The sequence below is a fragment of the Ranitomeya imitator genome, chromosome 1 (genome assembly GCF_032444005.1).
Source record: "Ranitomeya imitator isolate aRanImi1 chromosome 1, aRanImi1.pri, whole genome shotgun sequence".
Taxonomy (NCBI): domain Eukaryota; kingdom Metazoa; phylum Chordata; class Amphibia; order Anura; family Dendrobatidae; genus Ranitomeya; species Ranitomeya imitator.
Window position 1 is genome coordinate 1228071815 of NC_091282.1, and position 13396 is coordinate 1228085210.

Genomic DNA, 13396 nt, shown 5'->3' on the forward strand with positions numbered 1-13396 from the left:
AACTAACGCCACAAATTCACAAACTAACACTGTGCATGCCCAAACTAACGCCGCACATGCACAAACTAATGCCATGCATGCACAAACTAATAACATACATGCACAAACTAATGCAGTGTGTGCACAAACTAACTCTGTTCATGCATAAACTAATGCTGCTCATGCATAAACTAATGCCAGTCATGCCCAAACTAACGCCTCACATGCACAAACTAACGCCACAAATGCACAAACTAACACCACATGTAACGCTCGCACCGAGACTGTTTGGCGCGGGCACCTGGGGGTGTGGCCCCACTGGACCACAGACCGAACTTCCCTGGAAGGGGCGTAACTAAGTAGCTTCCTAGGTGTTCGCTGGAGCCTCTGATGGTGAGGTCAGACTTGTGCAATAGGAAGCTACCAGGTACCACTCCAGGGTGGAGTCGGACTGTGGATGCTGATCCCACCGGGGATAAGACACGGGCAGGCAGGCACGGCTGTGACACTGGCTGACAGACGGGTATGGCAGAGGCCCTGACGGGCGGACTGGCTTGACGGAGATACAGGCAGGCAGACGGGCGCGGCTGGCACTCAGGCAGACAGGCGGGCACGGCTGGCACTTGCAGACAGGACTGATACTCTGGTAGGAACTGGTATTCAGATGGATGTGTGGAAACAGGTAAGAACCTGTTCAGACTGGAGAATATAAAGGAACAGGTAGAGACCTGTAGGGAAAGTTGCAGAATTAAGATAAAGCAAGAGTGGAAGAAAAGCTGAATAGCAGGAGGCGGAGTACGAGTAGAAGGTGGAGCTATGAGCAGAGAAGGAGAAGGCAGAGCAGAGAGTAGAGAAGGAGAAGGCAGAGCCAAGGACGGAGCCAAGAGCAGAGATGCTGGAGGCGGAGCCAAGAGCGGGGACGCTGGAGGCGGAGCCAAGAGCGGGGACGCTGGAGGCGGAGCCAAGAGCGGAGACGCTGGAGGCGGAGCCAAGAGCTAAAGACGTAGAACCGCAAGGAGCGGTGCCAGGTGGAACCGCAAGGAGCGGAGCCGTAGAGCAAAGCCACAGAGAGCGGAGCAAGGTCAGAGAGCAGAGCTGAGAGAAAAGCTGAGAGACACAGAGCCACAGGTTGTGGTAGAACTGAGCAGAGAGAAGCAGAGCCACAGACAGTGGCAAACAGAGCAGAAAGATAAGGCGGAGGTACACACAGCTGAGTGGGAAATGACTAATGACAAAGAAGGAGCAGGGACGGACATAGACCAGAGTACAGACAGGCACGGACACGGATACACAAACAGAACACAGATGAATGCAAACTGAGGGGAATAGTTTGTTCAGGCATCCTCCAATGGGTGAGGATGCCTTAAGTATCAGAGGCCTCAAGGCTATTGGCCAGAAGCACCTTAGGGAGGTGCACACAGTCTCAATAAGAATCCGGAGTGGCTGGCGCCACCCCCCTATGCACACAGCCAGGAAGTGTACACAGAGCAGGCCGCCATGAAGCACATGGCATGGAACCAGCAGCAGACAGATCTCACAGCATGGCACTGGGTGAGTGAGTAGATGTAACAGGCAGGTGGGGAATGGAAGGCCATGCAGTGATGCCGGCAGGGTTGTTACACCACACATGCACAAACTAACACCGTGGATGCCCAAACTAATGCCGCACATGCACAAAGTAACGCCGCACATGCACAATCTAATGCAGCACATACGCAAACTTAGGCAGCGCATGCACGAACTAATGCCGCTCATGCGCAAACTAATGCCACTCATGCACAAACTAACGCTGCACGTGCACAAACTAATGCCGTGCATGCCCAAACTAATGCCGCACATGAACAAACTAATGATGTGCATGCACAAACTATCACCATGCATGCACAAACTAACACCGCGCATGCACAAACTAACGCAGCGCATGCACAAACTAATGCCGTTCATGCACAAACGAATGCCGCTCATGCCCAAAATAATGCCACGCATGCAAAAACTAATGCCGCACATGCATAAACTAACGCTGCTCATGCCAAAACTAACACCGCAAATGCACAAACTAATGCCGTACATGCAGAAAATGCCACACTTGTGCAAACTAACACCACGTGCATAATATGCACTCTCTATATATGATTCATGTGTGTCTCCCACAGGAACATTTCTGGAGCGTGGACAAGACTGAGAATAAAATTCCCCCAAACCTTATCCTACAAATATGGGACAATGACAAATTCTCTTTTGATGACTATTTGGGTAAGAAACTAAGTAACATGGGCAGTGATATAACATTGAATGAAGCCGGGGCTCCGGACCAGACTCCTTTCCAGCATACAGTGCTTAATACGGGCAACATATCAGCTTGTTCCAAGCCTTCTTGTGGCTCTAACTTGTGTCCTGTGACAATATAGTTGACCCTTGGAGCTTAGTTTACTTCAGTTATCTTGGAGCATTGGTGTTAGACTCCACGGAGGACAACATTGAAATGATGACGCCAATGGTTTTGAGTATTCTGACAGCAATATTTCCATGGCTTATGGAGATCCAGTTGGTGCAGGCAATGATTCTTGGCAAAACATGTAAATTAATTCTCGGATGAAAAAAAAGTCTCATTAGTGTGTAGAAACCTTTAGGCACTCCTTTCTGGAGAAGTGCTAGTCTTAAAAGGCTTGTACCAGGATTGCAACAAAATCGCTTGGGATTCCAGTACTCGGACCCCCATGGATCATGAGAAAGGTGGTTCCAAGCGCCCTGCTTGAATGTTGTGGCAATGGGGCATGTGCAATGTTTCTCCATTCAATGTCTCCGGGACTAATGGAGGTCATGACTGCCGCACTTATCTGTCCCATAGGCAATGAACGGAGCAGCAGTGGGCATGTTTTATAGGGTCTATTCAACCAGGGGACTCAGGACCCTTCTCAGGAGTGGGACAAGAAATATCACCTTTTTTGGAAATGTTGGTAGCACTTCTTTAATTGACATATTGACCATAATTTGGGGCAAGGTGGGCAGAGACTAGTTCATTCATTTGATGAGGTTACCGAGGATAGAGCCATGTATGATGGGGCCTCATGGAAGCGGTAGGTGGAACTCAAAGACTAGAACGGATCTCTATGCGGTTCTTGGGTCCTCTGGTTGTGCATGTGACTTTACTATAGCCTGGAGAAGTTTCTAAGTTGGCCATAAATGGGTTAAATGTAAGATTTTTTATGATATTTCTTCTATCTGTATTTGGAGGCCATCTTGCTTTTTTCACTTTTGTATGAGGTAGGAAGGGGTGTTTTGATCTCGCGCTCTTTCATCTGCCATCTCTCAGAGAATGGAAGGGATTGTTCTCCGCATGCGAAGCCCATTACATGGCGTTCCAGTATGACATCAGGAAGCCGGTTTACTTTACCGTTGGGAAGAGGAGAGGGCTGTGTGATTGAACGAGGCTCCGGAGGCACACAACGTGTGGCTTTTGCTGACAGAAGCTCCTTTAATGGCTCGGCCAACTTTTCTTACGCTATGACCGCTGCCTACCATGAAAAAGACAGGCATTTTTTATGGGAAGCCGTGCCGACGGGATCCAGCACACATCTGGTTTATGTAGAGCAGCTTATGTGAAGTTGCTTTGAGATTCAACCAAGAAATCAGCGCAGGAACAATATCAAATGTTAATTCCGAGCTAAAGTGATTGTAATTGAGGTTTCTCTAAACAATGGCATCACCGCCTGCTTCCCTTTTATCGTCTCCGGAGCCAGAGCAACGTCCGGGCGCCGCAGTTGCATTTTGCCATAGAGAAGTAGGGGGACAAAGGTGAGCAGAAGGGGGCATAGCATGGAGGGGCCCAGAGAGAGATTTATAGTAGGGTCCCGCAGCTGGTGCCACCACAACTTTACAACTTCCATGCCAGGGTGGCTTATGTTTTGGGTGGTCTTCCAGCCTATTATCTCTGTGTAAGTCACATCTTCTAAGTCAGATGTTCTTGGGCTCTTCGCGGGCCGTTGGGCTTAGGTGAATCGTGGTTAGCTTTTTCACCTATATTCATTGTAAGGCTGCTATTTCACTGTCCATTGGAGGGACAGTATATATCAGGATGCTTTCCTGACGTGCACCTCCAGTGGATGTCATGGTCTTGGTCATCAGCTTCTGCATAGAACAAAGCTGCAGATTAATCTATGTCAAACAACAAGAAAAGAGTGATACAGATGTAACCCAGCCCAATAAAGACCATGTCAGTAAATGGAAGTCTAGCGATACTTTAGCACATTCACCGCACGCGCCTTGTAAATTCACCCCAACGGTTGTCAGAAGAGCCTACTCAACGTCTTATGTTTGTATATATGGTGAAATACTCTACAGTAGTGACTTACTGGAAATACATAAATCTCTTTTATCTATCCAGGTTCTGTACAGCTGGATCTGAACCGGATGCCAAAACCTGCCAAAATTGCTGAAAAATGCAGCTTGGACCTGCTGGATGAGTCAATTTCAGCTGGAAACGTTGTTTCTCTGTTTGAGCAGAAGACAGTGAAGGGCTGGTGGCCATGTGCGGGTCTGGACGGAGACCAGAAGTTCCTTGCTGTAAGGGTTCACAAAGGGGTTGACCAGTTTACCAAAAACATTTTTATATCCTTTGCTTGAGAATACTGAGTTCACAAAGGTGGAGGAGCCCATATCCATATCCAGAACGGTTGCCAGTTGAAGTTTGTGGCAACCAGTAGCCACCTCATGAGGTTGGATGGGGATCCCGAAGGTTGAATTTACCAGATATTTCTGTTTTATTGTATGCAAGTGATAGTGCCCCATAACCTACTCTGTCCACAGAGTCTGGGCCTAACCATGCTGTAAATGTAGGACGTTTCCACTATAGCAGTAGGAGGCATGATGGAGGAAATATTTGGTGGCTTCAGAGTAAAAAAAGAAAGAATCTAAAAACTTCAAAAATTGTAAAGCTACAATTCATATTCCGTCTGTGTAATGGGAGGAAGGTGGAGGGAGATGTTGAGAAGCAAACAGTCCATGAGTTCAATGAAGCAAAGACCAATACGCCATACATGGAGAGGTGGCCCTAGGTACCTTATGATGTATCAGTCGTCAGTTCATTATTTTTAGTGGACTGCTATCTGTACTGATACACAATAATCACAATCTTACTGTCTTTCAGGGGAAGATAGAAATGACTTTGGAGATCATCAATGAACAAGAGCATGAGGAGCGGCCGGCAGGGCATGGCCGAGATGAACCAAATATGAACCCCAAGCTGGAGGACCCCAAGTAAGAATAGTCACTTTTCTTATCATGACATTGTAACAAGAGATCTAAGGAGCTTTGTATCTTCTCTATGAAACCTTATGGCCTCTTCAATCTGGGAATGGGGTAAAGATCATCTTTCACCTTGAATGTAATCTATTTTAGATGGAGGCTGTGGTCCTTTAAATGTCTATTCCAATGCAGCAGAGGCAAAGCTTTCTCTGAAAGCAGTCTGGAAGATGGTACAATTAGGGCTGGTGGCTCAGTAATGCCACCGGTCTGATTTATCAATCATCAGGAGTACATCGCCCCATGGCAAGCAGGATGCAAAGGAGCGGTGCTCTTCTGATGACTGAAAGCCAGATGACCTCATTAAGGAAAGCTTAGAGTAGCCTATTGGGACAATCATCAGCCAAACTGGGTAATTGGTGAAATAGTTGATTCGATGTGGCCAAGTATTACATGGGTGACCATTCACTCATGCAGCTTGTTTTATCACATTGTGTACGTACCAATATCAATATCAGAGGGTGAGTTCAACATCCAGACGTCCACCACTATCAGCTAATATTTGAAAAAGAACTGTTTTTCATTTTGATGTAGTCTCACACGGATTATTACATGGGAAAATATGCAAATTATCTCAACTACAGAAGGAAGAAATCTATCTCTCTAGATCTCATACAGGTAGCCACCCTGTAAGTCAATTTCTAAAACATACGGTATGTATAAATAGGGATAGTAGTCACATTTGACATCCATCTAGAGACACCTTTATTGAAGGTCATGCATAGACATCCATCTGTAGATACCTTTTTGGTGGTCATGTCTAGACATCCATCTGTGAACATCTTTTTTGGCAGTTATGTCTAATCTTTCATCTGTAAACACCTTTTTTTGGCAGCCATGTGTAGTCTTCCATCTGTATACACCTTTTTTTGGAGGTTATGCCTAAACGTCCATCAGTAGACACCCGTAGATACCTTTTTGTTCATCATGGTTAGAAATCCATATTTAGATACCTTTTTGAAGGTCATGTCTAGACATCCTTCTGTAGACACTTTTTTTGCAGGTCATGACTAGAAGCCAATCTGTTCACACCGTTTCTGGCAGCCATGCCTAGACATTAATGATGAGCGAAGGGTCTCGGGTGTAATCAGAGTATCTTGGGTTCACGCGAAAGATATGTTTGAGTCCCTGCTCCTGCATGTTTTGCGGCCGCTAGACAGCTGCAACACGTGGGGAATTTCTAACAAACAAGTAATCCCTGTATGTGTTGCGGCTTTCGCACATCACTACTAGACATCTAACTGTAGACACGTTTTTGGCAGCCAAACCTAGACATCCATCTGTAGACACTTTTTAAGGCAGTCATGAAAAGACATCCATGCCTTTAAGTAAATCTGTTCACACCGTTTTTAGCAGTCATGTCTAGATGTCCATCTGTAGACACAACTTTTTTTTGTGGTCATGTCTAGACATTCATCTGTAGATGCTTTTTTTGGAGGTCATGCCTAGACATCCATCTGTAGACACTTTTTTGGCAGTCATGTCTAGTCTTCCATCTGCAGAAATCTTTTTTGTTGGGCATGTCCATCTGTAGATGCTTTTTTTGGATTTCATGCCTCCACATTCATCTGTTGACACTGTTTTTGGCAGACATGATTAAATATCCATTTGTAGACACCTTTTTTTTGGAGGTCATGCCTAGACATTCCTCTATAGGCGCCCTCTCTGACGATGATGACTAGATGTTTATCTGTAGAAACTTTATTTTGGTGATCGTGACCTTCATCAGCAGTTAGTTCCCTCTGGTGGGTCTGGAGAGTGTTTCTGATGGAGAGAAATATTGAAATTAGCTGACTTCAAGAGGAAAGAAAATTCTCTAGTTTTACCAATGGGTCAGACATTGACTACCAGGGTCACTCCTTGTAGGTGGCGCTAGTGAGCTCTTTCCTTCCCATCCACCTGCTATTTTGCATACTTTTTCCTATGAAGCATTGTCTATAAAACTCTTTACACCAACTGGTTCTCTTAATGGAACTTTAAGGTAGTAGAGATAGGATAAGCCAAAAAATATGAAAACCCGAAAGAAAAAAGTCACCACAAATCGGATAATATTGATCATATTTTAACACATTAACACAAAAATATATATACATTTGGTGAAGTAAATACAATCTGGTTTCAGGCGCCCGGAGACCTCGTTCTTGTGGTTTACATCTCCGTACAAGACTCTGAAGTACATCCTGTGGAGGAGATACAGATGTCTCATCCTCATGTTCTTCATTCTCTTCATCTTGCTGCTGTTCCTTGGAATCTTCGTTTACTCGTTCCCGGTAAGAAGCTGTTTTCCTGCTAAGATGCCATCATTGATACAGTACAGTGAGAAGACAGTAGCTGCCATCAGTTATTAATGTTATGTACTCATAGCTATTTAAGAGGAGACATCAGTTTGGTCTAACACCGTACAGATAGACTGAGAAAAATATATGGATATCGGAGGTCCGGTCACTGGATACCCCCATACTGAAACTAGGGGCCCCACGTTCCCGTGGTCATCTCCATGTCATTCACACAGAGGACTTTGATACCTCAGTTCTTGGGATCAGTGGTGATTCCAATGGTTGGAGGCACAGTAGTCATACCTCCATCACCTATCCTGTAGATAGCTGATAAAGAACTTTGAAGAAATCTGTTTTTATCTGGGGAAAAATTTAATAAGCCTTCATCCATATTTGTTTATCACCTCCATATTTAGGCAAATCCTTTGGCTAGGTCAACATTTCATATATTCAGTTGGTGTCCTATACGAAAGGTAAGGACATCCATATTCCTAACCCAGAAAATCCCTCTAAACTTGGCACTGATCTGATGTTTGGAAGATCTTTGGCAATGCCTTACTATGCCTCTTGGGATTTGTGTATCCTGGTGATGTAATCCGTTTATAGTTCATGACGTACATTATACTTAGAGTTATATATTATATATTGCTTGTAGTATTACTTTGGAACTGATCCCTTTTCCGCTCAACGCTTATCTACAATCCGTGTACATCAATGTTGCGTCCTCCTTCTTTTCTAGGATGTCTGAACCAGTTGTTTTTATACTTCCTGGTTTGTTTGGTTAGGCATCTTGCCATCTAGATGGAGATTTTTATCTGAAGATAAGAAAATGATCTTTTATACAAGTCTACGTTGAATTCAAAGTCCATGAGTTCAGGTCCATGCTGTATAATCTCCTCTATGGTACTGCTTGTCTCAACCCTGTGGAAGATTACTGCTCAGCACTGTTGTATAATGTCCTCCATGCTTCTTCTTTCTCTGAACATGTACTACATAGAGGAGGAATCCCTCATGTCTGTGTGTGCTGTGAATGGGAGACAGCTAGTCTCCATCCACTAGCTCAGAGACAACTGAGTATTGGAGACAAAGAATAAAGAGGTGAAAAATACAGTAAACAAGTGATATAATGGGTAGAAATTGTGTTATTCTTCAGGTGTACACAACAACTCAGTCTGAAGAGTCACCTGAAACATGAAGAGGTTTCCCAGCTTATACAAATTATGGCTAAACATTCATTAAATAATAATTTACCAATCCTTTCCTATTGGATTGGATCTGGTGCCCCTATATTCTGGTAACCACTCCAGTTCCAGGCCTCTACTTCTGTTCCTCCAATTCCAGGCCTCTACTTCTGTTCCTCCAATTCCAGGCCTCTACTTCTGTTCCTTCAGTTCCAGGCCTCTACTGCTGTTCCTCCAGTTCCAGGCCTCTGCTGCTGTCCCTCCAATTCCAGGCCTCTACTGCTCTTCCTCTAGTTCCAGGCCTCTACTGCTGCTCCTCCAGTTCAAGGCCTCCACTGCTGTTTCTCCAGTTCCAGGCCTCTATTTCTGTTCCTCCAGTTCCAGGCCTCTACTCCTGTTTCTCCAATTCCAGGCCTCTACTGCTGTTCCTCCAGTTCCTGGCCTCTACTGCTGTTCCTCCAGTTCCAGGTCTTTACTGCTGTTCCTCCAATTCCAGACCTCTACTGCTGTTCCTCGAGTTTCAGGCCTCTACTTCTGTTCCTCCAATTCCAGGCCTCTACTGCTGTTCCTCCACCAGGCCTCTACTGCTGTTCCTCCAGTTCCAGGCCTCTATTGCTGTTCCTCCAGTTCCAGGCCTCTACTGCTGTTCCTCCAGTTCCAGGCCTCTACTGCTGTTCCTCCAGTTCCAGGCCTCTACTGCTTTTTCTCCAGTTCCAGGCCTCTACTTCTGTTCCTTCAGTTCCAGGCCTCTACTTTTGTTCCTCCAATTCCAGGCTTCTACTGCAGTTCCTCCAGTTCCAGGCCTCTACTGCTGTTCCTCCAGTTCCAGGCTTCTACTTCTGTTCCTTCAGTTCCAGGCCTCTACTTCTGTTCCTTCAGTTCCAGGCCTCTACTTTTGTTCCTCCAATTCCAGGCTTCTACTGCTGTTCCTCCAGTTCCAGGCTTCTACTTCTGTTCCATCAGTTCCAGGCCTCTACTGCAGTTCCTCCAGTTCCAGGCCTCTACTGCTGTTCCTCCAGTTCCAGGCCTCTACTTCTGTTCCTCCAGTTCCAGGCCTCTACTGCTGTTCCTCCAGTTCCAGGCCTCTACTTCTGTTCCTCCAGTTGCAGGCCTCTACTGCTGTTCCTCCAGTTCCAGGCCTCTACTGCTGTTCCTCCAGTTCCAGGCCTCTACTTCTGTTGCTTCAGTTCCAGGCCTCTACTTCTGTTCCTTCAGTTCCAGGCTTCTACTTCTGTTCCTCCAATTCCAGGCCTCTACTGCAGTTCCTCCAGTTCTGTACTCATCACATTTTGTGTGCCAACGCTTGACCACTATTGGACCGCAGCTCTATTTATAAACAGAGAAGGGGTTGGTTTATGTATTGAAATTAGGTCAATACAAAAATACAGGAGAATGACCCAAATCAGGTTGGTTTTCTGCACTTTCCTTCCCATCTACCATGAATAGGAAGTACGGAGAGTGAACAAGTGTTGAGCTCTGCATACCTGACATTGGCAGGATGGAGAACATCAATGAGTACCATCCACCATTTCAGTCCCAATTTTTTAGCAAGAAGCCATCTCTTTCTGCCATGTGAGTATGCACAATTATTAAGATCTACAATTTTTTCTCTTTCAGAACTACGCTGCTATGAAACTGATGAAGCCGTTCAGTTAAACTGCTGCAGAGCGAGTGTGTGCTGACCACTACTGTGCACAACGTGGAACCTCAGTCCTGGAAACCCCTGTGACACTGCTGTGCGGAATGTATTATAGACATAAGCCCACCTAACAGATATCCACCACGTGAACTACAAGTATTTATATGATGTAGAGTCCCTCAGCATCGCAGCTTATTGAAAATGAGCAAGGTCAACCACAACCTCATCATCCAGGTTTCCATAAATGTCAAGATTTCCATAAAATTATGGAAAAATTTGGAGTTGACCACCACCTGCTTGCTCACATGTTCCATGTTATTCTGCCTAGTATCTATACCCAGTATACAGGTGAAAGTATTAGTAGGTCATTGCACGAATAATTCTTCAATGCATATTTCTTTTTCATTGTAGCAGGTCTTGAGGTGGTTGCTACCTTTACAGCCCGTAGTGCTGTGCCCTTGCCCCCCACCGGTCTCTAATATTAACGTTATAGGATCAATGAGATTTAATTAGAGAAAAAAATGGTGTCATGAAGCTGCGGTCATCTGTAACAATAATTTGCTTTCCTCCGAGTTATGTGTTAGAGCGGCCAACAATGTTGGAAGTGGCAGTGCCCGAGGATGTAGTCTCCCCAGCTCTGGTTGTCCACCAATGTGGCCACCATGAGATCATTGTCCGACTTGACAATGTGACTGAGATCAAGGCCAGTGTAAACCATTGAGAGTCATCTTCTGCCAAAATACTTCTTCTAAGTGTAGACTATTGACATGGCCAGGTTGATATGCCGAGGTTGGGCCAAGCCTTCCTTCTCTCTGGCCACAAGTTTAATAGAAATTCTTCCTTGAGACAAAGACCTGAGTAATGTGAAACAGATTGGTTGCTAGTGATTCAGAGTCTGACAATCCAGTCAGTAAAGTCAGAACTTTTGGCCATTAATCCTTACCGACTGCTAAATTAATCCAAACTAGATTGGCTCCATGCCGCTCCAAATCTCGATTTCTGTTATCAATGACATTTTTAGTTGAAGTACATCAATGTTGAGATCATCGTTGGCCAACGAATGACTCTACAGTAGAAACTCAACATTTCCATGGCTGAAGCTGCCATCTTGCCATGATCTATGACTTAATAGTTGGCATGTTTCATCACTTATCATATTATAGTATTATTATATCAGATATAAATATATTATCGATCATTTCCGAAGCCTTTACATACAATACAGCATGTGATTCTTCATCCCATAGATTTTATATTTTCTTCACTGTGCCTTATAGACTGTGCCCGTCTATCTTCCACGCTTAGCTCTCATTATATACATTTTATTAGGCTTTATACCTCGAGTTTACATGTAGTGATGCAGTTTGCAGTGTTGTTGTTCATTTCAGCTACAGTGACTGTTACAATATCTCAGGAAGGAGTTGTGATTTGCTAATATGATTAGTATTAGACTACTTTTTACATTTTCATGTGCCGTTATGCTGCACTTTACATAGATGTTTTATTCTTAAAGTTCTTCCATAAGGTCTTTACATACAGATTGCCAGAAATAATCATCAACAATGCAAAGGAATGGGCAGTTTCATCAATTCTTTTGGCGTCTATAGAAATGAAGCCTGTTGGCAGTTCCTAATAATAAAGACCTTCTGCATTCTAGATGTCCAGAATCAAGAGCCCAAGTCCATCCCAAGCTGCAGGAATAAAATGTCTTGGTGACAGCAATCAACAAAGTAAGATCAGTCTGAACTGAATCCATGGTAATAAGAAGAAAATGCGGCAGCACTCACCGATCTTTGTGTGGTCCAAGTCCTTTATTCAAGACAGTTAAAACAACAGCATTTTCACGGCTCGGGGGGGGTAGAAACGATAGGGAGGTGAGCAGGGATAGACGACGGCCGTTTCGCGCCTACAACAGCGCTTCCACGGGTCTCCTGTTGTAGGCGCGAAACGGCCGTCGTCTATCCCTGCTCACCTCCCTGTCGTTTCTACTCCCCGGAGCCGTGAAAATGCTGTTGTTTTAACTGTCTTGAATAAAGGACTTGGACCACACAAAGATCGGTGAGTGCTGCCGCATTTTCTTCTTATTACCATGGATTTGCTGCTTGTTTTCATGCGAGCACCTCCGCTCTGAGGAACGGGCTCTCCTATCGCACCACATGTGGATTGTGGCTGGCACTGATGTATGGTTGTGCAGCTCTACTTTTTTCTTGTTTGAACAGTCCGAATTGTATGACATAGTCAGTTTATCCCACGGCATCAATATAGTCAGAATCATCTGATTCATTTTCATCAACAAAGTCAGATCTGCCAGACCTAAGCTTTGTCTTCAGTTTCTCCCTGAAGTGAGGTCAGCCCAACTCATGTTTTGCCTGTAGTTTCTTTTGGGATATCAAGAAAGTTCTGGTAGATCATCCTGAAACAATTTCTCCCACGATTTCTTCTAGGGGCATCAAGAAATTATGATCAGCCAGTCCTAAGTTTTGCCTTTGGCTTATTACAGGACACGAACAAGGTTGGATCATGCTAATTCAATTCTAGCCTTCTGCTTTTTCTGGGGCATCAATAAAAGTCTAAACAGCAGTACTCAAGTTTCTCCTTTGGCTTCTTCTGGGGCATCTAGTAAGGAAGATCATCTGGACTCGAGTTTATCTCCCTAGGCTTCTTCTGGGGGTATCAGCAAGAAAAAATATATCGTATATACGTTTTTAAAAATAAACTCTAGTTTGTGGGTATACATTATTTACACTTAAATTTCCTCTGATCTCGGAGGAGCTCTTCTGTGTTTTTGGGCTACTTCTTTTGTTGGACAATATAAGACATGCAGAGAGACATCGGGGCATTGCTTCTGGCCGAGTGCAGTTCAGATTTTATTCCTAGAGCCTGGGATGGTCTTGGACTCTTGGTTATGCACCTTCGATGAAGAGATAGAAATAGAGGTTTTCCAGGATGCGTCCAAATTTTAAATTGGGGGGAGCTGAAGTATCATTCACAGCCTCAACACAATGTATGGTGCTGTGTCA

At 44.7% G+C, this 13396-nt stretch overlaps 1 protein-coding gene across 1 annotated transcript in view; it reads left to right on the plus strand.

The window, feature by feature from the left end:
* DYSF (dysferlin) overlaps positions 1-12224 on the plus strand; it is a 384808-nt gene extending 372584 nt beyond the window's left edge. Inside the window, exons 50-54 of the mRNA XM_069745121.1 lie at positions 2133-2232; positions 4364-4542; positions 5126-5235; positions 7403-7550; positions 10355-12224. Coding sequence (XP_069601222.1) covers positions 2133-2232; positions 4364-4542; positions 5126-5235; positions 7403-7550; positions 10355-10393 — 576 coding nt within the window. The 3' untranslated portion in view covers positions 10394-12224. The remainder of the gene's footprint in view (positions 1-2132; positions 2233-4363; positions 4543-5125; positions 5236-7402; positions 7551-10354) is intronic.
* The last annotated feature ends 1172 nt before the right edge of the window (positions 12225-13396 follow it).